Source organism: Notechis scutatus, chromosome 8 (genome assembly GCF_049901735.1).
Source record: "Notechis scutatus isolate UNSWTSFEM ecotype Mainland chromosome 8, rNotScu1.2, whole genome shotgun sequence".
In the NCBI taxonomy this organism is placed as follows: Eukaryota; Metazoa; Chordata; class Lepidosauria; order Squamata; family Elapidae; genus Notechis; species Notechis scutatus.
In genome coordinates, this window is record NC_142016.1 from 9,693,016 (window position 1) to 9,718,857 (window position 25,842).

The 25,842-nt window shown below is 40.6% G+C and overlaps 1 protein-coding gene and 1 long non-coding RNA gene across 2 annotated transcripts; one reads left to right on the forward strand and one right to left on the reverse strand.

The window, feature by feature from the left end:
* Nucleotides 1-20,764, forward strand: RCAN3 (regulator of calcineurin 3). Its single transcript, XM_026675995.2, has 5 exons — nt 1-229; nt 6,708-6,954; nt 16,531-16,704; nt 18,028-18,199; nt 19,197-20,764. Exons 2-5 carry the CDS (start codon nt 6,775-6,777, stop codon nt 19,403-19,405), a joined length of 735 nt encoding a protein of 244 aa, XP_026531780.1. The 5' UTR covers nt 1-229; nt 6,708-6,774; the 3' UTR covers nt 19,406-20,764.
* Nucleotides 20,765-23,359: 2,595 nt separating this feature from the next.
* LOC148129883 (uncharacterized) lies at nt 23,360-24,155 on the reverse strand. Its single transcript, XR_015750438.1, has 2 exons — nt 23,982-24,155; nt 23,360-23,651 (listed from the first exon to the last, which is right to left on the reverse strand). It is a non-coding gene; the product is annotated as an uncharacterized LOC148129883 (long non-coding RNA).
* Nucleotides 24,156-25,842: the final 1,687 nt, after the last annotated feature.

Here is a 25,842-nt window from a genome sequence, read left to right on the forward strand (position 1 = left end):
GTAAGCGGGGGCGCGCGGCCGGGCTCGGGGGCGCGCGCGCTGCGCTCGCCGAGTCCTCCGTCAGCCCCGCAGGAAGGGAAGGAAGGAGGGAGGGAGGGAAGGCGGACGAGTCGGCCGGGCGGCCGCAGAGGCGGAGAGCTGAGGCAGTTCTTGAGGCGCTCGCGCTGCCCCGCGCCTGGCTTCGACTTGGCCGGGAGACGGTGGCCGTCGCCGTCGCCGCTTCCCGAAGGTGAGCGAGGGAGAGGTGGGGACGCAGCCCGGTGACCCCGCCGGCTTTGCCCTTCGCGACCCCCGCCGCTCCTGGGAGCCCGTGGCGCCTCCCGGCCTCCCGCTTTTCTCCTTTCCCCCTCGGCTTGTGGGGGGCCTCCCGCCGGCCGGCTTCCCTCCCTGAGGACCGGTTGCCTCCCCCTCCCCCGCTGCAGGTTTCGGGGCGGGGGGGAGGGGGTGTCTCCTCCTCCGTCGTCGTCCCCACAACAACCCCGTGAGGTGGGCCGGAGCTGAAGAGAGCCCGACTAGCCCAGCGGGGGTCTTAGGAGCTTCCTCGGCGGATAACTCCCGCCGCCTTCCAGTCGGGCCATCCTTGCGCAGCAGTCGCCGTGCAGGGAGGGGAGCCTCCCTGGGCAGGAGTCGTATACCTCACCCGGCTTTTCTTCCCTGCAGGTGCTGCTGCTTCCCGGAGGCCCAGGGATGGAGAGGGGGCTCCTGGGGTGACCGATCTGAATCCTGCCCCCAAACCTTAGACTCTGTATTCCCCTTTTCTTCCGTTTCCAGCTTCGCTCTTTGGAAATGCATAGTCAGCTAACCCGAGAAAAGATACCTTTTCAACCCCACCATTTACTCCTTCCATTAAAAGCTGAGGGCTGGGGGGGAACACGGAGCTGCCCTTTTGCTGACTGTGTGGTCACCAACCCCCCTCCAACATTGCCAGGAGTTAGGAAACCTCTCCTCCTCCTCTTAGGGTCTCTTGTTCACCTCCCTCTCTTGCCCTTTCAGTATTTGGGGATGGATGGATGGGGGGGGGGGTTGCTCCACTTTCTCATTCTTTTTTTTTTTTAAATGCCTGTTTCTTCTTCTTCTGCTTGGCATTTCTTACTTTCCCATGCTCTCCCGCTCCTAAAGCAAAGCGTTGTTGGATCCGGCTCCACGAGTAGTCCTTATTTAGCCACCGCCTTTGGGATGGGTTACTCGGTTTTTAAGTGAAGCGGTCGTTAAGTGAAAACCGCCCTGTGTTTCTGATCCTTTGGCTTTTCTTTTCCTTTCCTTTGCAGACCTGTGAAGGTGGAAAATGTGAGGTTCCTTTTTCCCCATATGAAAGATATCCCTATTTGCCAAAAGTTGCTAAATGAGGACTACATTGATCCCTATGTTCTTTATTATATTTGCTGTCTCCGGTTCTATGGCCTTGTGCTTTCAGGCACAGCTAGTCTTTTTAGGGGCTGTTTATCATTTTAAGGAGCTTTCCCTTTATTTTTGTTGCTTCCTCTGCCACGTGGACACAGGTTTATGGCCAATTTATTTTTTATGGCTTTCTTCTTTATACAATAATGGTTGGACTTAATTCTTCACATTTTACCCCATCTATTGATTGGCCTGATTTAATTAAAACAGGAAACTGATTTCACACAATGTGAATGAGCCATAGGAAGCCCCTACTTTCTGGAGGGAAGCATTCAGATTATTCCACTAAGCTTAAAACATTTTTAACATAAAGTAGCTGAATTGTTTTTCTTTCCTGCCATGTGGGAAGAGTGAGACTTATCCACTGTGTAGTGGGCATCTGACAGAATAACACTTTAGCATTCTCTTTCGAAGCAGCCTTGGTGAAGGAGGAAACTGTGTGCTAGGGAAAATAAACAGTCCTTCTGTTAGGAAAAAAATAAGTGCTTGCCCTGCCTTAGTCAGGATGTATAATTTCCTTTATTCATGAGTGTGGAGGGCTGGACAGCCCAAGCAAGTACGTCATACAGATGGTAATTTTTAAAATGCTTTAATCCTCAAGTTTTGAGGATTGAGAAGGTAAATGCTTACCTTTAATATCAAACTGTGTACAGTCATGTGTCCCTGAGGTTAAGGCTTTGATAAACTCCTATTTACATAGAAATTAGCTTTTACATTGTTCAGTTTCATCACTTTACAAATCTGGTCTGTCAGACTCATAAATATTGGATAATTCTGTTGGATTACAGTAGTAGTCACAATCATGTACATGTTATTACAGAATCAGAGTTTGCCACAGAATAAAGGGTGCTTGGAGTCAATGTTCACCCACAAATTGAGATACACCCTCAGTCGTATAGGAGTGTGCTAGGCAATAGATTCCGCTGCATGTGCCTTTCTAATTTAGAATTCTTCAAGTTGAGCTTGGTTCTATTTTTCTGAGATGATTTTTTTTTTCAACTTCTCATCTAACCTTGAACTCTGAAATCTTCTGTTGGTCTATCATCCAAATGCTACCAGGCCCCACCACTGCTTAAATTTTAGACAGTAACAAACTTCAGCTAGATGCTACCACCTAGGGGTTGAAACCGATAAACTCTAGTAGAATGTTTGACAAGATTTGCTTTGCTAAAACATAAGTGTCTTCTGTTACTTTCATCAACTTTTCCTAGCATAGCAGATTGATTCTGGCAGGTTTTTTTTATTAGTTTCTTGTTTCTTCTGTTGCATAATACTAAAAAAACAAAATCTCAGAGGATATGTAACGTGATTTTCTTTGGAATCCATGATGATCGCTAGTACTGCATTAATGGTAACAGTGCTACTGTTGTATGTTTGCTTAAAAAGGATAGTGGGGGAAAGTAAGCTTTTTATATGAAAAAGTTAGGATGCATAGGACATACTATCATAAAAACACTTGGTTTCAGCTGGCAAATGCCATCTGTTTTATACCTGACTTTGATAATTCTAGTAGGAAAAAATGTTAGCTTCATTTTTCCATTGAGGTACTTACTCAGCACAAACCACCTATACATTTATAAAATCCCAATCTTCTAATCAAATATACTAGTCATTTTATTAAGTTATTAAAATAGACCAGTCATGCGTATATTTAAATTCTGTTAAGCTTTCTAGTTCCCTTGCAGTTGTTGGTATATGTTAATCTCTTTGCAAATGCAAAAACTGAAACAGAGGCTATTGGAGCTGGCTTATGTCATCTCAATTCCATAATTCCTCAAAGCAAGAATCCAGCATTCTGGACTGAAACTCAAGATTCCTTTTCATCTACTAATTCACTGTTTTGTTTGCATTGTAGATTTCTTGGTAAATCAACATTTTATTTCTGTTAAATATCTTTATGCTAGAAAAGTCACTTTGTGATTTCCCCCCCCCCTTTTTAAAGAGAGATTGTTGAAATACAGCTTTTTAATCAAGGCCTTAATCTGTTTATCAAATTAATTCAGTTCTCTATGTTCTTCTTCTTTTAAATGTCCTTCCCACTCAGACAAAATGTAATGCACTTTTAGGGAGTTAGAATATAGAAATTCACACTAAACACTCAGTTAACAACTAGGCTTCTCAGTGATCTCTGCGTAAAGAGAAATAGCCTAATTTGCAGTAATTATTTTTGACTATAGAATCTTTCTCCTTTGGCTACTGAACACTCTGAAAATGTTAATGCTGCGGTATTATAAGTTGAAATGTTTTGGAATTGTGAGTCATCAAATTCGCAATGTGATCATAGCTGCAAGTTAATTTTCATTCTTTCTTCAGAAATACAGAATGCCTTTGTGTTCTCTGAAGATTTTTAACTTCACTTTTAACATTGCTGTATATTTTTCTTTCTATAATTTTTTTCTTTTTTTCCACCCATCTGCTTTGCTAATTTTGGCAGATAGGCAACACCCAAGGTCATCATTTGGCAATTCCTCCAGATCCTTTGTTGTCAGTAGAAGCACAGGTGGCCTTTGTGTCCAGGAGCCCCCCATCCTCAGACTGACCTGGTTTACCAGGTATCAATCATGCTCCAGACCTCGATAAACTGCAAATCAGATTATGCTGTGTTTTCCTCCAATGAACCTGTTAGAGGCTGGCCCAGATTTGGAAGCATGGGTAGCACCGTTTGGTTAGTTTGCTAAAAGGAACAGCCTGTTGGAAACATATTATGTCTGTTCTGAGCAAGGTGCACCTTGAATTTGATCCAAGCCAAATTCAGGAATTGCTCTGATGTTTTAAAACTCAAAACGTTTGGCTTCTGCCTTATGCCATCTCTCTGGAGTGAGGGCCCCTCCCCACATTCAAAGAGCCTCCATTCTACGAGTGTTTCAGCGGCCCTGAAGAGCAAGCTCACCTTTTAATGAGGGTGTTTGAAGACCCTTTTTTTTTTCTTTGTTCCTATCCAGTTTCATCATTTCTGCCATCTTTTTTTGTCTCCTTGTTTTTAAATATGTTTAACAATTCATAAATTGCACAAAGTCACTGGGAGTTGGGCCACATATAAATTTAATAAATGGTTCTTGTTTATGATTGCACAATGGATTGAATATTGAAAATCCGCAAAGATGCCTGTAATAAATTGTATTTATTAAAAGCCCCTCAAATATGACACTTGAGACATTGCGCAGAAATGAAGTGCCTCAATACAGAGACTTTGATTGCTGAATGCCTTCCTTGCTTAGTTACAATTAGTGTCTTACGAAGCCTGATGTGAATGTCTTGTTTAACAAGCAGGACCTTTCTTGGACTTACACATTTTCATCTTTTGTTTATTTCTAAAGTTTTATTATCCTACCTAGGTGTTCTATCTGTAGCGATTTTAACTTGTTTCTTTTCTCTTAAAATGTTGTGTAATGTTATTGGTTTTAATGATGTATTTCTACTTTGAGACTATTTTTACATATATCTTTAAAGCAGGCCTGTCAAACTGGCGGCCCGCAAGTCAGATGCATCACACGCAGGCCACACCCACCCAGGCTCCACAAAGGCAGAAACCGTCACGATAAATCATGCTCATAGTGTAAAACAGTGCTTGTGATTAATTTTTATGCACAATGTCTGAAATGTCATATATGAGGGGCTTTAAAATAAAAAGTTCATGCAACTGGCTAATTTCTGACAAATGTGCATTATTGAGCATCTGAGTACGGTAGTAAATAGAAAATATATTTGCATATGATATTTTTAGAGAAATGGGTTATGTGGAAAATCATGCTGTTTTGGAAAGCTATTTAACTGGTATCCATTAGGCACCTTTCATTAAGCTGGAAACATTCAGATTGCAAAGGAATTTAATGTTTAAATATCAGATATTGGGTCCTGCTAAAGAAGTATTTGGTAGCTTGTTATATTTGAAGATTATACATTTTCAAGCCATGATTCTATTTGCTTTTGTCTCATAGTAAAGAATGACCGGAATGTCTTAGGGTTTCTGGATTCCAGCAGATTGCATGTCAGGTTTAAGAGAGGATAAAGGCTGACTCCATATAGAAAGTCAACATGTTAGAGCAATGTTTCTCAACATTGACAACTTTAAGACATGTGGACGTCATCTTCTACGTTGGCTGAGGAATTGTGGGAATTGAGGTCTACACATCTTAAAGTTGCTAAGGTTGAGAAAATTGTATTAAAGCCTGTTTGCTTCTGAATTCAGGACCTATTAGGTGTCATCAGGATCTTCTGCAAATCCCATCTGGATTTATTATAATTTTTTTAGATGCAGTTTTTCAAGATAATCTCCAAAAACATCATCCAAATAATATAAATAAATAAGAAGCAATACTTTGAAAAGAAAAGAAAGAAGTCAGAAGCTTCTAGATCCTTTCCAGAGGCTACTGGCTGGTGGTGATGATCTTGGGAAAGGAAGAGAGGAGACCTTTGTCCAGTATCAGTTTCTTGTAAATGAGCATGTATCATTTCCTGGAAATTTTAGTTGCTCATCCCTAATATTATTTTGGAAACAAAACAAAAATAAATTCTAAATAAATTGGTTGGATTTAATTGACTGAGTCATGTGATGTTGGGGAGGATCTATGATATCTTTGTCAGATTCCTGCCAGCAAAGCAAAAGGTTGGGGGGGGGGGGGAATTATTATTTTTTTCCCCTCTGTGTCTTAATTGTCATTTCTTCCTGAAGGAAAGTTGAAAACTCAGAAGAGCTTTGCTTTGTGGATCAGATATATTCTTTACTCTGGCCCACATTTACTCCTTGCGGCCCCCTCTCCACTATCAGAAAGCGGCAGAGATTTCGGCCACCAGAGCACAGCAGTTGGTAATGAGTCCTCCTCCTCCTCCTCCTCCTCACCATGGAAAAGGGGGTGGTCTACTCTTCCTTGGGTGCCCTGGCATCAAATCGTACAATCTGTTCCTAGAACCTTCATGTGTTCCCTGGAAGGTTCCATTTACTCTTTCAGAACGTGCACTTTCAGAGGTGGTTTGTCTGTTTCCAGAATTGATTTTTTTGGGAACAGGAATTGTGTTTTAAGTCTTCGGAGGCAGCCCAGTCAGTGCATGGGAGTCTCACAATGAAAGACTGAGTATTGCATCAAGCTTATTATTCATATCTGACTAAGCAATGACTCCTTCTTACGCTAGAAGTCAACGAACTGAAAAATGAGCCAGGGCTACTGCTCTAAGGTCAGACCTTATTTCTGCTCATAATGACTAAACCATTAAAAACAGCCAAAATAAGAAATGATAGAAAAATATCTCCCTTACTGTTTTTGTTCTCTCTCTCTCTCTCTCTTGAAAATCTCTCTTGGCTCATTTGAAAGACTCTTCCTACAAGCGCAGGATACAGAGGCAGAAAGAAGCTTTGAATGGACAGTGATTAATGATACAATGAAGGCCTGGAGTGATAGTCAATCAGACCTTTACAGCAGTGACCTGGAAGAAGAGGAAGAAATGATTTTTGGAGAAAACGAAGACGACTTGGAAGAGATGATGGATTTAAGTGATCTTCCTACCTCACTCTTTGCTTGCAGTGTTCATGAAGCAGTATTCGAAGTTCAAGAGCAAAAGGTAAAGGGTTTTAAGAACAACCAGTGGCTTTGACAAACCTAAACCTTCCAGTTTATTAAAATTAATGTGAAATTTATTGAAATATGGTACTTTATTCAAATAATATATGCTTCTTTTACCATGGTACTGGGTAATTATTTTATTGTACAAATGGGTGAACTATATAATTAGATAGCATATAAAAAAACTAAAAATGCTGGTTTCTGCTCCTAATCATGGTTTAGAAGATTACTGTGGGATCCACTGTTGAGTTGTAATTCTACTTAGAAGTGGATTACTGCATGATTCCTCAGACATACTTTAAACAAGTGTTGTAACCTTTCAGTTTATCATGGAGTTTATAAGCAAAAATCCAGGTTCCATTATTGATATTTTAGAGATAATAAAAAACTATTCCTCTTTGAAATCACTGCCACCTAGTGCAGAGTCTACTCAGTTGTCTGTCTGTAAACAAAAACAGTTCATTTTACAAAAGATTCACAAATGTGTAGCCATTGTGTGGTTTGGTGCTGTCATGGTAGAGTAGATGAAGCCAGCTGTTACAGCTGTGAAATTTAAGGGCAGGTATAGTCAATTTTTTCCAGATCAGAAGTTGCAACTTGCTTTCTTCTCAGCTGAAGGCTTATGATAACATCACCCAGAAAGGGAAGGATTGAAGATTTTTGGCCTTTTTGTTATTTTGTTTTAAGGGTGATCATGGGAGTAGGAAGCTAGCCATTCCCATTTCTTCTTTTTAAAACATTTTTGCATTCCCACAAAAGTTATAAGTGAACCAACCAGTTATGCAATTGATCATGGTGAAGGAAACCATGGCTTAGCATGATGAGAACCTAACTAATTGTTTTCAGTTCCAAGCAAATTAGGAAGCTCCTAATTGTGATTTTTTTTAATTGGGGCACTCAGTAGACATTTCCTTAGTAGTTTAATTTGTTCAATTGAATCACCTGATTCCACCAGGTCCCATACAATAAAACAATAACATAAAAACAGAATACAATAATTATATGAGAATAAAACAACAAGCCACAAAAACTAATGGCAGAACTGGTAATCCCACTCAATCCAGCAGGGGCTTCAACCTCATAACCCAAGGTCTTGGAGAATTGCCAGGTCTTTAAGACTTTTTGGAATGTCAGTAGGCAGATACCAAGTGAGATTTCATTTGAGAGAGCAGATGCCATGACAAAAAGGGCACACTTCTTAGGTCCCTATTGATGACATCATTGTAAATTGAAGGAACACGGAACAAGCTAAATTTGTCAGATTGAACTAGCTGGGCTGAGCATAGAGTAAGTGGTCCCTGCAATAACTTGTTGGGCTTTGTAAGTCATAGCCAGCACCTTGAATTGCATGCAGAAGTTGAGATGTGAAATGATGAAGTGTTAGCTTTGTGAGTTAGTCCCTACAGGGAACATGCCCAGATGAACATTACAATAAAGTATATTTTATTGTAATGTTATATCAACAGAATCTTGCAAGTCTGAAAGTACATTTCTCCCTTGTCCCCTTTGCAAGAACCTAGGTTGGGTCCCTTTGCCATGGCTGCCATTACTTTTGCCAGCTTACCTGCTTTTTATGAGAGCACTCCCCAGGCTGTGGCTCTTCCTGCTGTCTCCCAAAGTCATTACAACACACCATTACACTAGGACTTGAGTGACTGTCTGAAGGGCTTCCCAGCCCAGGAAAGGCCACACTTGTACACTAGAGGAAGTTGTGCAAATACCTTCCTGGGCACACCTGCCACCTGCTTTCAGATTACAAAAACCACTCACCTCCCCTTCTTGGGGTCTCAACTGGTGCAAAACCTGTTTGGGTACAATTCTGGGAGGGGGTCTCCCCCCAAGGCCAAAGCAAGCAACTGTTAAACAAGCCAGGCCAGCATCTTCATCCACATCATGAATGAAGGCAGCTTTGTTACATGCCAACCTGGCCTTCATGATCAGCACCTGGAGCCCAGAGCCAGTGAGGATACAGTAGGACAGTGGGTGGACAATCAACTGCTTTGGCCCCATGTCGTCCCCCCCCCCCAGTTCCCTGCCATGCTTCCCTCTGCCGTCACTCTTGTGATAATCCTGCCTCCCAGGTTAAGGCACATTTGCACAATCTTTCCTTTACCTATGACACACACAAACATGACCCAGTGCCCCAAGCTATTTTCATATGTACAGGATGGATACTGTAAGCTGGCCTCTCTTGCAGGAACTTCTTGTATGTCTTAGAATCCAGATAGATTAACTTTTTTATTTTTGTTTTTTGTTTTAAATATGGTTTTACATTGTGTAAGCCGCCTCGAGTCGCCATGGGCGAATAGACGGCAATATAAATTAAATAAATAAACAGCCTGATTCAGATATTGAATAAAAGCTGCCTTGAGGCCATGCTTAGTATCAAAACTTCATTTGGAATTCAGTTATTCAAAGAAACGTATTGCTTGTTAACAAATATCCCTCTTTCATAGAACTAAGGCATATCATAAATCTCAAAATGTAAATATCGAGATGCAGTTTTTTTTCTATCTCCATATACCTTTCTCTAAATTAGTTAAGTTTTTGTTGAAATAGAGAGATTGGAACGCCAAATGGAGCACTGTTATTACTTTTCATTGTCCTGACAGTCATAAACCAAGGTTAATCATGCGTAGGCAGGCATGTTTCCATGACAGCTCTAGTTGAGGCTGAATTTGTTTCTGAAGAAACTGGGACTTAATTGTCTATAATACTTTGGTGACAAAACATGTTTTCCTTGTTTCAAGTGCTGTGTGAAATACAATTTTATGGGAGCTCTGTGTGCTCATTTATATTCATTAAAGAAATTTAGAAAGCGGAATAAACTCTTCCAACGTCTTATTTAAAGTCTTTTAAAAATATGATTCATTGCGATATAGATTGTTTTAAATGCTATTGCTTAGGATAAGCGTTAGCTGAATGGGGAATAATCATATTCAATAATTGGAAAGTTGGACTGGATCCAGAAAGACCTGGTTGAATCCTCACTATATAGTGGAGTTCACTAGGTCAATGTTTCTTAAACAGGGATTTTAATTATTTATATGCTACCCATAAGAGGGGTGGCATGTAAATTTAATAAATGAATAAAATGTTGTTTTTCAACATAGGCTGACAAATCATTTAGATTTCACAGATCCAAGGACTTTAAATCGGGTGGGGAATCATGGCCTTTTTATGGCTTGTAGACTTCAACGCCCAGAATTCCTGAGCCAGTCTGCTGGGCCAGAGATGATTGTTTGATCATGCTATAACTTCACTAAATCATTATTGCCATTTGGGGCTTGTTTTACATCAAAAAGATAGACAGACAGATAAATACTGGACTATGGAGCTGATTGCTGAGGTTCCTTTCTCAGAATGTGCATGTTGACTTAAGAGCGGGTTCATTGAATAAAATGCAGCTTATTTCTTAGCCATTTATAGGAGAGCTAGACTATGGTGTGGGAACTGAATCTGGCCACTTTTGGTACTACATTAAATACAGTATTGGAAACAGAATAGCATAGTTCAATTAGATTTTTTCCTCTGGAAAGAAATGGACTGTGCCAGTTTGACATAAAAATATCAGGCTAGAAACTGGGAGGCCGGAAGTACCAGTCTTGCCTTAGACACAAGATCAGCTGGGTGACCTTGGGCCGGTCACTTTCCCTTAGCCCTAGGAAGCAGACAATGGAAAACCACCCCTGAAAAATGTTGCCAAGGAAACTACGGAGACTTGTCCAGGCACTCTTCAAGAATTGTACATGATTGAACCGGGGTGTGTGTGTGTGTGGGTAGACACTAGATCCAGAATGAAAGAATAAAAGGAGTGGCTTGATATGGGGCAGGTTTTACCCAGAGGCAGCAGAAGGGACACATTATTAGAGAAGGACTCTGAGGTGAAGACATGCTATGTGTTTTCAGAGCACCTTTTTCCATCCAGAGGCTGCCCAGCGGGATGGGGTATGCTCAGAGCCTCTAAGACTGAGCAGAATAAAAATCTGGACGGATGGGTGGGTGTGTAATGTGTATGTGTGTAATATTATATATATAAAAAATGCACGCACACACGCACACACAATTAGTCCTCAACTTATGGACCACAACTGAGTCCAAAGTTGGTAAGTGAAGCATTTGTTAAGTGAATTTTAACCCATTTTACATCTTTTCTTGCCACCGTTGTTAGGTAAACCACTGCAGTTGTTAAATTAGTAACACGATTGGTAAGTGAATCTGGCTTCCCTCATTGACTTTGCTTATAAGAAGAACTCAAACGTTGATCACATGACCCTGGGGCCCTGGAACTGTCATAAATATGATTTAGTTGCCAAGCATCTGAATTTTGATCAGGAGACCCCGGGGATTCTGCAACGGCCATGTGAAAAACGGTCGCAAGTCACATTTCTCAGTGCCGTTGTAACTTTGAATGGTCACTAAATGAACTGTTGTAAGTAGAGGACTACCTGAATTCCGCCTTTATTTGTTCAACTCAGGCCGGTGTGCTTAATGCTTCCACCTCCTGTTTTCTCCACAATAACCCTGTGAGGTGGTCTGGGATCAGAGAGAGGGGCTGGCTCAAAGTCCCCCACACCTATCGAAGTTGGACTGTGCAATAATCCCTGTCTGGGGATGGGAAGGGAGCCAGCTACTAAAACTATTCTGTCATCATCAGTTGAAGTGAAATCCAGCATTTCCTTCTGTAACAAAATATCCCCATTGAATGCATTCTATGATAATTACTATATATCTGTTCAATATTATGAAATATCTTTGAGAGATGCCAGGTTTCTCTTGAACACATACGGTATTGCACTTCTCAAATACTGGTCATTGATGGCAGTATTTGATGTTTCCTTATGTGATATATTGTTGTCTGCTTGTTGCATGTATTCATCTTTTTGCTTTTTGTACATAGTCAGTGACAGAAATAGAATTTGATCTGATTTGATCTTCCACTATCTGAAATCAGCCTTGCTTACATCCTGCCAAATTATTCTGGGATCAGTGGCCTCTGATCTGCTTAACTTCTAAGTTTGAGGAAAAGATACATAAAAGAATCTCTTGTCTGACTGGTGCTTTCTGCTAACTGGGTTTTTTAAAACCCATGTTTAAGGTTTCTACCTTACTACAATATTATTTATACATGCCTGGAATGATGTCCCCCATCATAAGAATATTTATTTTGATTTGTATCCTGTGTAGCACATTTCTCTTTTGACCCTCATACAATTATTATTTTTCTTGTTCATTGCATTGAGCAAAGAGGCAATAACCAATCCTGGGAATGTTTCATTACAAAAATAACCTGCTCCGATTATGCTGATCTGGTTCCTTGCAATCCATTCTGTCTCCTCTCAGTGACGGCCTGGCTGGCCTGATCGTTGTCCCCATAATCCTGATTTATTCACTTGGCTACCTCTGCAGGATACGCCCTCCGGTGTTCCAAAAAACAGGGTGACTTAATGAAGTGGTGCACCAGGTCATCTTGCGCAAGCATACCTACAGACATGCAATGCTGCAGTGCTACAGAACTTCTTCTTTTTTTTTTTTTTTTGCAAGGGTCTCTCACTTCTTTTAATCCATAGGCCCACTCCCCTGACCTTGATAGTAGAGAGGGGAGAGTCCTTTTGCACTAGGGCCAAAAGGGAAAGAGGGTGTGTGGAGAAAAAAGGTGGCATTTATTTTTGGCTTCACATCGCCCTGGGCATCCATAAATGAGAATTTATTTGCCTCAGTGATTCTGCCAAGGACACATGTAATAATAGGTGGCTGTTTAGCTTGCTGACCTCCAAAATAGATGAGGGAGAGAGCAGGGGAAAGCCCGAGCGTTTGTCTAGCGTTTGGGGAAAAAGACTGATAACGTGTGGCCATAAATCAGATACATGTATACTTTTTAAAGCAGTTGGCTTAACAGCTTTCGGATGGAAGAGGGGAATTATGTAATAGCTGATGTAATAACATTCCAGGCTGCGGCTGGTTGGCTGGGAAATCGTGAAATGTAACAGGCTGACTTGTATTTGTTCTGTCAGTGGGATGGGGTCTGCGGTGAGTCGTGTTTGAAGCAGACCTTGGCTTTACAAAGCGTCTTTGCTGCAGAGGTGGGATAGTCCAGTATTTCTGTTCAGTAATGGGTAATATCATACCGCCGTAAAAGGAGTTATAGGAGTTGATCAACTATAAAGATTACAAATCCAATGTTTTCTCAACTGCATCATTTCTGTAATCAAAATAGGGTCCTCTTTCTCGTGGAGCTTTGTAGGCAGAGAGAATTCTAGATATGTCCTCTTGACCTGCATTTGTGATGTAAGTATGGGGTTAAACATTTTGTTCCGTCACCAGTCATGCTCCAATAGTCACCTACAAGGGCATCAAGGCAGAAATTTCCATCTCTTGGCACTAATGGAAGAATGACTATGCCAGACACCCCCCTTTATCCCTTCCCCCCTTTTTTTTCCTAGAAGCCTCATATTTAGCCCTACGTGTGAAAAACTAAACCTCTCGTAAAAATGAGTCAGGCACACGTGCTCAATACTGGAGATTCATGAAGTGGAAATGTTAAGAATTTAGGCCGGTGTTTCTCATCCTCAGCAACTTCAAGATGTGTGGACTTCAACTCCCAGCATTCCGCTTTTGCTGACTGGGGAATTCTAAATGTAGATTATGCTGCATGATTAACAAGGCAGACTAGTTTATTTATTTAGCATAGGATACATGGACTAGCAATATATATATTTCACCTAGATTAGACAAAACACAATAAAATATAAGTGTTAAAAAGATCTATGTTTAAAAAGATCTATGTTCAATGATCTATGTCATTGAAGCACGACGTTTTTATTTTATTTTATTTTAAAAAATCAGATACTGGGATATGCCATCAGTTTGTAGCTGGTCACGATGTGATCTTCAGTTTGACATGAGACCCTGTAGTCACCCTGAGGGGAGGATGTGATGCCCCATTTATACAGAGTGTCCTGGCAGACGACATGTGAGGTGTGAATCTTGCTCAGGATTACCCACTACTGGCAGCCACACTACTCCACTTTCCTAGCTCTCAAAATTACATGGTAATGAAAACGATCACCAACATTAGGCAGGCCAGTAGACTTTGCTTATGCAGAGGACGCGGGCGGTTGACTTGGTAGATCTCACCAGTCTGGGTTCTGGTGATTTCTGCCACTGTTCTGTTCAACAAAGTTTTTACACTGCATATAGGAAGCATTAGGCAGAGAATTAACAAGATTTTTGGGATTGCCTGTAATTTTATACATGTATAATGACAGCAAATGCCATTATTTTAGGGATACCTCTCCAGCATGTTAGTAAATAAAAAGTGGTAGCTATGCAAATATTGACCGTATTTGATGGTAGCAGGTAGCAACACTAAGCTGTGCTCGATTTTTCAAGGGAACAAAAAGCTAAGCAGGCTGAAACCTGGTTAGTACCTGAATGGGAAATTAGGATATCCCAGACGATATGATTGATGTAGGTTTTTTTTTTTTTAGCTATGTCTGTAGTGGGATTTAGAGTTAGATCACAAGATTTCCCCCCTCCCCATGTTTTTTTTTAAATTCCATCTTACAACTAAGGGCAGCAGACATAGCAACACTCCTTCCTCCTCCTATTTTCCCCAGCGCAACAACCCTGTGAGGTGGATTGGGCTGAGAAAGAGTAACTGGTCCAAAGCCATCCAGCTGGTTTTCATGCCTAAAATGGGACTAGAACTCACTGACTTTTGGTTTCTAGGCCAGCCTCTTACCCACTACAGCAAAGCATCTCTGATTCATTCATTTGCTGAAAGTTAAAGAAAGCATATAGGAGTCTCTTTTCCCTTCTCATAGCAACCCTGTAAGATAGTGCAGGCTGAGAGAAGAAGCCAGTGCTAAGGTCACTGATGAATTTATTGTTTGAGAGGACAAGAAAAGAATTGTTAATCCCTCATTCTTGGAAATAAAATAATCTGCATTTAGTAAAACTTTCCATTTGCAAGTAAGGTATACAGCTATATTGGACATGGAGAGCTTTCTTAATTCTTCAGTAAATCTTCCTTGACTTAAGAAAGGTGTTGCCTTTATGCACATGCTGTATTAGGTTTATTTTTCTCATGGTCAATATGATCTTGGTTATGGAGTTATAGAAATGCTTAGCTTAGCAGGTCAACGTTGGAAATGCACTACAATTCTGATTGCCCTGACTAACCAGAGATCAGTCTAAAATGCAGGCAATGTGGCTGTTTGTGGGAAAAACAACAGTAATACTCATTATCTGGATGAAGCAGCATATGGTACTGTATCTGGAAGATAATAGGATGAAGGCCATTTTTTTTCTGACTTAGAGAAATAATAAATGCAGAGGAATTCTTACTGAATTCTGCTTACACTGTGATTCTTATCTGCCTGTGAAGGATCATCAATTCTAAATTTGGAATATTGGAAGAGAGAAACAGTGATGATAAGAAGCAATTTTTATACCGACAGTCATTGAAAGGTTTCACAAATCTTGGTAAGGCAAGGTTGCAACCATAGGCAAGTTATGCGAACTCGGCTGTTGTATGCTGAGATTTATCGTTTTTAATACGGAAGTCCTCAAACTTTCTTGGTTCGTGCTGCCCTTAGTGTTTTCATCATTTTTTCATGATGCTCCTGGAAGTTTGTGCAGTATCCATTAGAAGTCTGTTACTGTGTTATTTTGCATTGCTCCTGTGAGTTAACTGTGGTACCCTGAGAGACCTTGGCACATGGTTTGAAAATCATGGGCTTCGTGTAATATGTACAGGTATGAAAATTAAATGAGCTTAATGCCTTGTACAAACCAGTCATCTGTGAGAACAGCCAACTACTTGCCTTGAAGCAAACATAAAGGGCATTTTTCATGTTACAGATTCAGCCTGGTCCAAATAGCTCTTAGTTTTGCAAATCTGAAACTTGGGTTCAAATGCCCATTGTGCTAATATCACTGGATTACATTTAAAATCCATAATATCTCGACTCAAGTGTTTTGTTTCATGGGATTCCTATGATTGTGACAACACTGTAAAGCATTCTCAGAGAAAATTTCTCCATAGGCACAATTCATCTGTAACCATGTTAAATCCATAGTGAATTAAAAGGCTTTCAAAGTGTGGATTGCTATAACGGTTGTTCGATGAAAATCTGACTGATGCTAATATATTTGAAAATCATGCTAGTTGCAGATTATAATGGGTGCATCATTGGTAGGCCTGAAGGGTCAGGTCGAGACTGATCACCCTGGAGAAGGTCTGTCTTTGTGGTTGCTAGGAGTCCATTTTGACTTGATGACACTATTCAATTACTGTATATACAGTATTTTACTCTAGAAGCAATAATACTGATAATAGCAACCATTAGATGGCAGTATGAGAGTAGCATTATATGCTCTTTGAAATACAGGTTATTTAAAAACAAGAAAACCTGTAATTATGCGAGCCTATATTTTTCTGTAGATATTGCAATAAAAGTATCAAGGGGGAAAAAAAAGAAAAACTAACTAAGCAACATTCTAGAGGAGTTTGTTTTTTGAAGTAAGCTTTGTGGTACCTTCATTATGTGTTTCTTTTTCCTATCCTTAGGAAAGATTTGAAGCACTTTTCACAATCTACGACGCTCATGTTACATTCCAGTTATTTAAAAGCTTCCGAAGAGTAAGGATAAACTTTAGCAATCCAGAAGCAGCAGCCAGAGCACGGATAGAACTCCACGAGGCAGATTTCAACGGGAAAAAACTGAAGCTATATTTTGCCCAGGTATATGTGTTTCTTATTTGAATCCCCCGCTTTCTATTAAAAACAGAAAAAATTCCCAGGGAGCCTCCTCACTTCTGCTCCATATTGTCTACTAGTACAACATTTTTATGCTAGTTAGTTGCCTTTTAAAAGCTTGTTTGAAATCCTTACTGGCAAACCCTGCCCACCTTATGCTGCTCCTGAGACCAAAGGAACTGCTTTCATAGGGTACCTGTAGTCCTTTCACCACAAAAACAGGCTTGGAGAAGTTAAATGCATCCTTCACAAATAGCTCGTCAGAACAGCTGACCAACAAAATGGATAGAGAAAATCCTGCCTGCTGAGAAAGTCACCTGCATGTGGACCGTCCCATTTCTTGCAGATGTGCTCTGGTGTGCTATATCTTAATGATCAGAGAATCAGGATTGCCTGACCTCGATACTACAAACACACACACAAAGCACAAATAGTGTTCTGGGCTTGGCAAAGATTAATTTTTTACAGGATATTATTTCTGTGCCCTGAATGAGAATATATCTGCTGAACAAAACTCTGCATTGGCGACAGGAAGGGCATCCGGCCAGTAAACACTCGGCTCTGTTCAGTTGCCCAGACTCCAGCCTGCAAGGGATTATGGAGTCATTAAGAAAAGATGATCATTATTATTGTTTCTGTGCCCTGCATGAGTTACTCAGAATGTCTCTCTTCTTTATTTCCACTCTGGTAGTCCTACAAATAGGCAAGAAACTCTGCAATGTATGGAACCCTACACAGAATTTTCCTACCTTTTTTTAATTCATTTTCATCTGCTCAGAATTCAGCAACGTTTCCCGTAAACTGTAGGCTATCTACATAGCTATATAGGCTGTTAAAAATATTGGAAGGTCACAAAAAATTCTACTTCATCCATGGCTGGAGTTAAAATCTTAGCTTAGCCACTGATTCTGCAGGGAGTCTTCAGTAGCTTGTGCAGCTGTAAAATAAAATAGGAATGACCTTTCTTGTTGGAATACTGAATAAGTGGATACTTAATGGATGGTACTTAATTTGGTTCAAGCAATGTGTTATTTACTAACTACCCTGGTAACTGTTTAACTCAAATAGCTAGAAGGAAATTAACTATGCACTTGGAATCCAGTGTCTTGTACAGTCAGTGAAATACAACCTTAAATAATCTTTATAGCTTTCCCAATCTTGTGTCCTCTAGATGTGATATACAATAACTCCCAGCATTTTTAGTGGAAATATTAAAGGAGAAAGCAGGACTAGAGAGACTTTGTAAAAAAAAAAACTTGATATACAGTATTATGTGCCTTAGTGTTCTGACAACATTTGTTCTTTCAGGTTCAGGTGCCGAGTGAAGCGGGAGACAAATCTTACCTTTTGCCCCCCAAACCTACCAAACAGTTCCTGATCTCACCTCCTGCATCCCCACCTGTAGGCTGGAAGCAGAGTGAAGATGCTACTCCTATGATAAACTATGACTTGCTTTGCGCTGTTTCAAAATTGGGGCCTGGTAGGAAAGTTTTATTTTCTCCCATATTCTGTACTGATGCATTTATCGCCATACAAGGCCTAGTACTGAGGAATTCACCGCTGTCAAAGATGATGATGACACATTTTAGATAGTTTTAGAAGGGAAATGGGCATGTTTGTAGTGGACTCAGGCTATTAATGAGTATGAACTTTGATGGATATTTAATTACCATTAAAGGACTTGAGATATCCTTTAAGTCATAATAAAAGAAACCAATTAATCTTCATTTCATGTTTGTGAGCTCCATGAATTGGCCAATCTGTAGCATAATTTTCTGGTCTAGGTAGGACCTTGGCCTCTTCCAGTTTCAGAGCTCTTGAAGTTAAAAGCAGTTTTTCACGATAAACCATAGAAAATAGTCAAATGTGGCATCTTGGTTCAAAATATTATATTGGGGGCTTTGTGTTCAATTATATGACAACTGTTCTGGTAAAATTCTATAAAATTTGTATCTGTACATCAGATACTATATTATTGTTCTCCAACATGGTGCCCTTGAATTGTATTGAGTTTCAGTTCCCACAGCACAAACATGGGGCATTGATGTCTAATATCTCTGGAGGCCCCCAGAAATTATCAATCTGTATACAATAAGTATACAATAATTAAAGAGCTTGGAAGGATGTGCTCATCCTGGTTTTGACTGTGGCACCACTCTCGTTTGTGAAATAGGACATAAGAATTCAAAGGGCATTGTTGCCCCTCTGCCAGCCTTCCTGCTGTATAACAGACCTTTGCTGCTCAGTGCCCTAACTGGACTGGCAGCAGACTTCCCCGGGTTTATAGTTCTGGAGGACTCTGCCTTTCTTGGACATTGAATTAGGGGCAGTTTGGGAAGTTACGGTCACTATGGCGGCAAGTGTACAGCAAGCTGGCTAGAGAATTCTGGGACTTGAAATCCACACATCTTAAAGTGGTCAAGGGTTGAGGAGCGCTGGTATGAAGGGTTGCTTACCATGCCTGTCATACTCTCTAGGGGAAAAGTACGAACTTCATCCTGGAACCGAATCCACTCCAAGCGTCGTGGTCCATGTGTGTGAAAGTGAAACTGAAGAGGAAGATGAAGTGAAAAATCCCAAGCAGACGATAGTGCAAACTCGGCGCCCGGACCCACCACCTGCCTTAATAAGTGAAGCAAAAACTCTTGAATGTATGCTAGAAGTAGGAGGTGGGATGCACTACTGATTCGAAGCTATTTAATCACGGCAGTGGATGGTTACTCCCACTTGCTTTGCTGCATCCTGCATAGCAGCAACAGACTCCTCTTGCAGTCATCTCACATCAAGAAGACATTTTGAAGAGCACTTTAAGGTCAACTTCCAAGATGTAGCAAATCCACTAGGCTGCCAGTCCTAGGAGAGTGCCATTTCTGGTAATCTGTGTTACCGTCCTCTTGGTGTTTGTAAGGCCGAAGGAACTGGGCTGCTGCCATTTATGCTACCACAGGGTTTTGTATGTGAGTCTCTCATGCATATTTTTGTGTGCTGATGTATACCATGGATCTGATTCACTTGATGTTCTAAATAATCTAGTGACAAATTATACATGTAATGTACAATGTACATTGTTATCAGTAGGAGAATCTCAAACTGTTTTTGAGGTGATAGAATCAAATATTCAAGCAGGTTTGTTTTTGTGGTTTCTGGGTTTTGTTTTGTTTTCTTATAGGTGCCATAGTTGTGTGTATTGAATGTCAAGGTATTCTTGTGAATTGGTGTAAGACAAAACACAAACAAATTGGGAGTTGTAATAGTTCTTTTCTGCCCACTGCAATTAGGGAAAAATTTAAAAATTGAAATGCTTGCAAGGATACAGTGGAGAATGGATTCATTATCTTTGGAGCACATCTTCTTAATCTGTAGTTTTCCACCTACTATGCTTATGTCGTACAGGAGATATTTCCAAAGCAAGGAGTGTCTTCTCCTGAAGCTTGTTCTTCATTGTCTGTTTTCAGAATATTCTGGTTAGCCAAGCAAGTAGATAGCCCTCTCATCTTCACTTTCCCATCACTTTAACTGTTTTCCATTTGTGTATGTATTTATCATTTATAGGATCAGGTCACACATGCTGTGCCAAGATGTTTAGCCATGGTTTGTTCTACAAGCCATGGTAACCTGGTTTATTGATGAAGCTAAGCCAAAAAGAAACCAGCTGCATTATGTCTTATGCAATATGTGAATCAGCCTGCTGTCTTATAGAGAATACAAGTCAACATTTCCCAGTGAGCTTCTGGTTGAATTGCTTGTTTATTGCCTGATTTTCTTTTTCTCCCTGGCATCAAATCATGTAGCTTAATTATTTCTGAGGAAGGAAGGAAGAGGTACATCAAGATAACTTGCATTATGCTGTGCAGGAGGAAGGTGACCGTTCAGGTACAGAAACTTGAGAAATAAGGTTAGAGCAGTTGTGCAAATTGTTCTCTATGCCTGCCTTTCTCTCCCCAATGTCTTTCTGCAAAATACCACCTTTATTCAATTATTTCTGTAATACTACATGTCTGAAAGTAAATACTTTTTATGGCTGAAATAAATGGAAAAACAGATACAGGAGGTGTTGGGTTCTATTTTATCTCTATAATCATCAATCACTACAGATTCTTTGTGATCCAGATTGAATTCAGGGTAGAGTCAATTTCCACCTTTTCTCTTTTTGTTGATGCAGCCTAGAGTTGGAGACGGTTATCCTATTTTCCTTAGAATTGCTAGATTTGAGCAGCCGAAATGCAGATGACCACCAGATGGCAGCACACACAGTTTTCTATTGCTGTTCTCTTTGCTGCCCCTAGGGGTCATTGAATTTTTTTATCTCAAGAGTTAAAATTAGAGATTAAAAAATGAGCAGCTCTAGTTCTGCTGCTCATCTTTTAATCTCTTTTTGGCCCAACTCCCAGAAAAAAAAAGTCCCTTTGAATTCTTTGTATTTTTACCATAAGGAAAAGTGAGGAAATCACAAATGATGCCTAACTGCTTATAGTGATTCAAGATAGCATTAGTTAATTTTAAGCAGGAGTTTGCATTGGTAGTAGATGAATAATGCCTGGTCATTTTAAAACCCCTGTATCACTAAATTTTACAGGGTGGTCTCGAAGCAGTTAAATTCTCCATCTAATATATGAGAATCTGAAGGATCATTGCAACTTATGCAACTGTAAGCTCTTTTGATGCAAATGTATTAATTAGAAGGAGGTGACTAAAGGCTGCCAGAGTCAACCTTATTCTGAAGTTTCCTACAATGACTTAATTCTAATATGAAGTCAAAACAAAATTCGATACACGTATTCTATAGAGAATTGATTATTGACAGTAAAATGGTGAGGACTCTGCTTTGTCTCTGCTGCAGTGGTCTGTTGTGGAGTACTGAACACCATTTGGGCAAAATTAGAGTCCATTAAATGATATCCAGGAATTTCGTTGACCCTCTGCATTTGTGAAGTTGTGTGCTTCATTCTCTTGTTACTGATGGATTATAGAGCAATATGACAAGAAACTCAAAAGTTGTGAGGTTTGCTAGCACAATGTTGTAGAATGTGGAGATTGGGGTCTCAGCCTTTCATTACCTCCTACATTCTCAACTCCATTCTCAAAATGCTAGCAAGGAGGGCACTGAAAATGCCGGGTATGCTCTTTTATTCATCCATCAGGAAAATAGGTACAACACATGTTGGCAGGGATTCTACCGCTTCGGACTGGTTCAGGCGAACTGGTAGTAAAAAATGCTACGGTTCGGCTGAACGAGTAGTGAAAAAGCAGAACCAGGTTGCTTAGATGTTCCAATGATCAGCTGTGCTGGGACCCCCCTCGCTGTCTTACTGCTTTGCCCAGGAGGCTTGCCTGAGGAGACAAAAAGGGGCGCACACCACCACCACCCCCCGCACTCCATTTTTTGCCTTCCTGAGCAAAAAAACCGGCCTCCCAGGAGGCTTCCCTGAGGCCCAAGAGGCAAAAAAACAGGCGGGGGGGGGGTGCTGCACAAAAAAAGAAGCCACGCCTGCCCAGTCACGTGGCCACGCCCACCTAGCCACTCCCACCTAGCCGAGCCCACAGATCCGGTAGTAAAAATATTTGCATCCCACCCTGGTTGGCAGTGTATGGTTTGGGGCCATGGGATTCCCTACCTACTTTCAAGTGCCTTCTGTACGAAGAGAGAGAGGTAGAGAGGGAAAGAGCGAGAGAGAAGATTTGCTTATCCCTTCTGACGGTGATCAGCAGAACTTTTTGGAAGACAACAAAATATGTGGCCGTTGAGCTGCCTTGTTTTTTTCTCTGTAAAATGGTTGTGGCACCTCTTGGACAGAGAACTTTCAGCACCATTGAGGGCAGCAAAAAGGAAAGTAAGCAGAGAAAAATCATTGCAGCCATACCCAAGTGTGAAATTTGGTTTAATTTTGTCTGCGGTTTTTATTTTATACATGCTAATTGGTACTCGAAAACAAGTGAGTTGGGTCATTGTTTTGGAGGTAATTCCTTACCAGATTCCTCAATGCCTTCAAAACAGCAGAATTTCAAATGCAGCGACCTCTAACCTTTTGGGCACCTTGGGGTGGTTCTGTGGAGAGCATTTTTTTCCACAGAGGAGTGGGAGCGTGGACTTGTGGTTCTGCAAGTGCCCGGATGGGGCTTCATTTGCTGGTTGCTCTTCTAATGTACTGGAAATGTTCTTAAAAATTCAGGGAGATTTTCAAAGATGTATCTGACTTGAAAATAATCCTTCTTGATGAACTGTATAGCACAGTCAACATCAGGAACTGATCACAGGAAATGTTTTATGACGTCTTGTATTCATCCATTAAAAGAAATCAATGATTATATTTATGTCGTAACATGTTTTATAAAAATTGCCAAATTTCAATTCCACGAAAGTCACCGATCCTGGATTTTGGACACATTCCTATAAGTTAGCCCGTTTGGGGTACCTTGGTTGAAATGTTTTGCCCTATGATAGATCACTTCACCCACCTAAGGTTACAGACATGAGAGTTAATATATACCATAGATAAAAGTGGGTTTTAATATTTTTTTCCATCCACAGCACCGAAGAGATTCAGATGGCTTTATTATGAATCTCATAGGCACCTGGTGGGCCATTTTGAAAACAGAACAACTGGCCTTGAGATTGATTTGACACATTTTGTATATTCTCTCTGTGTTCTTCACATGCTTTGTAAAGGCTTAACATATTCCATGGCTTGCATTACATAATATTTGCAGCCAAGTGATGTTACGTGATCTGTATTATCTTTCAACAAACACTGTGATCTTTTTATTTCTATTTAGGCTGATCAGGAAACAGAATAATCAGTGCTATTGAAGCTGTAGTTGGTTAGTGAAGTATTTTGCAAGTTTCAAAGTCAATAGAGGGAAAGGATCCAGTTTTCACAAGGTAATAAATAAAATCCCGTGTATTAACAGTGGCAGCAGGAAAGATGTTCAATCTGTGAAAAAAATGGTTTTGGTTTTTTTTTAATATTGCATATCTTTGCTTCTGTGTGTTAATAGGATTTCATTGTATAGCCAGTAGAGTATATAAAGAGAATCGGAATGAACAAATTACAAAATCATCCAGATGTGGAGCCTGCCATTGTGAAACATAATTGTTTTCCCAGTTAACACAATTTAATTAAAGAGATAAGGAGCCGCAGTCTTGCAAATCATTAAACAGCCAGGTCTAATTTAGGCCTATTCTGCCTTATATAAATCTTAACAAACTTTGCCTCCTTTTACTATAACAGTTCTTTCTTCCAGAACTGTAAATATTTACTTACTGTTTACTCACGCATAGCTCTTGTTGCATTTCTAGAGTATTATGCTATTATTTTGCCAGAAAACTGCTAAGCCTCTTCTGCAGTTACAAAAAATAAATGGTTGCATTCATGTTTGTGAAAATAAACAAGGTGAAAGAGTCTTTTGTGAAATGGAGCTTCACAGGCCACCTGGAGGAGGAACAGAATTAAATATTCCTGCACAGCTCCAAAGAAACTTTGGACTTGCATGCCAATGAGGAAACCTTTCAATAGATTGCAATATTCATTATTTGATGTGAGACCAGTGGTGGTTGCTGTGCCAACTGGGGAATTCTGGGAGTTGGAAGTCCACACATCTTAAATTTTCTAAATTAGAAAAACACTGGACTACCAGGAAATTAAACTAGTCTGGAAATGTCGGGGTGGAGACCAGAAAAGAAACACAAAGAAATCAGTTATTTTAAAAAAAAAATCATTGACAGAATTTTGAGCTTGACTTATGGGAGACCTTAGATTTCCATTAAAGAAGAGAAAAATGGAAAAAAAAAAAACTAAATTGAAATGAGACGGAACGCACATCCCGTTTTTATAAACGTTCCACAAAATCAACTAAGAAGTTTTTGCTGGACTAGACACCCTTCTGGGGTGGGGGGAGGCGGGAGAGAGGGTACAGTATGTGGAATGCAGCTCTGTGTGCGGAAAAAGAAAAATCTCCCCATGCAGAGTAAAAATAGCTTGTGGGCAAACATGCTTGTTTAAATCTGCAGGAAGGGGCATTAGTTCAGCAATGAGCGAAAAGAGAATTTGGCCATGTGGTCCCTCCAGCTTCAGTTCTAGGCCGAGGAGAAGCTCAATCAATGGGCCCATTCATCTAAATGTAGATACATGGCCCTTTGGTGGAAAGCGGCAAGCCAGCAGGGAGTTAAACTGCTTGTGCAGGACTCAGCTTGTGTAGGAGGGAGTCAGAAGGCGAAGAAACTAATATTGTGTGCCCTGCAGCCCTTCCTTTCTTCAAAATGAGCTCATGTTGAAACCCAGAAGCAAAACTTGTGCTTTTTAATAAAATTTGTCCATCTGGAAAAAAGGGGCTAGCAGATTCTTTCAAACGTTGGGATAAATAGACTAACCTGGTCCTCCCTCCTACATTAAAATGTAGTTTCTGAGAAGAACTACCAGCATGTGTGTTTTAAAGTGCATTTTAATCATTGCTTTAGAAAAATATATATCCAAATCTGAACTTTTAGGCCCAGAGGGGGCAAGGTGGGGGGGGGGGAGAAAAAGATCCTGCTTGTTTGAGTGCCAAGAAATTTTAAGGGACAGCAAGATCCGTTTTGAAGAGAAGCCATGTTTGAAAGCCCCCCAGGAAGAACATGGATGCTCACCACAGGTCACTTCTAGCAGTGGGCAGCTACCCTAAAAGCGTAGTTATGACCTGGTTCTGATGGCCACAACCACCATCACCCCCAACCTCACGGTTATTTGACCGCATTTTGGGTGCTCAGCAAATTATGGTGTTTTCCAGCTTTTGCTAAAATTGCTCCATAGAGAACAACGCATTTGCTTAATGACTGCTGTAACCAAAAGTTGTAAAATTGAGCCCCTCGAAGGATGGTCCACTTCACAAGCATTGCAACGTAGGACCGTCATAAGTCAAGGCTATCTGCACATATCTTTGCAAATCATGAATACAATCTAAACCAGGGGTCTCCTGCTGGCTGGGGAATTCTGGGAGTTGAAGTCCTCCAGGCTGAAAGTTGCCAAGGTTGGAGACCCCTGATCTAAACAGAAAAACATGAAGTCTCGCACAGCGCAAGGAGACTGTGAGCTGGGATCCTACAACCTCTCCAAGCCCATCTCCCACAATCGGGACTGGAACCCGTAC

Coding starts and splice junctions, on each gene's coding strand:
- RCAN3 (XM_026675995.2), top strand. CDS start 6,775: ATGAAGGCCTGGAGTGATAGTCAATCAGACCTTTACAGCAGTGACCTG. Junction 16,705..18,027: donor TGAAGCTATATTTTGCCCAG/GTATATGTGTTT, acceptor TTGTTCTTTCAG/GTTCAGGTGCCGAGTGAAGC. Junction 18,200..19,196: donor TGTTTCAAAATTGGGGCCTG/GTAGGAAAGTTT, acceptor CATACTCTCTAG/GGGAAAAGTACGAACTTCAT.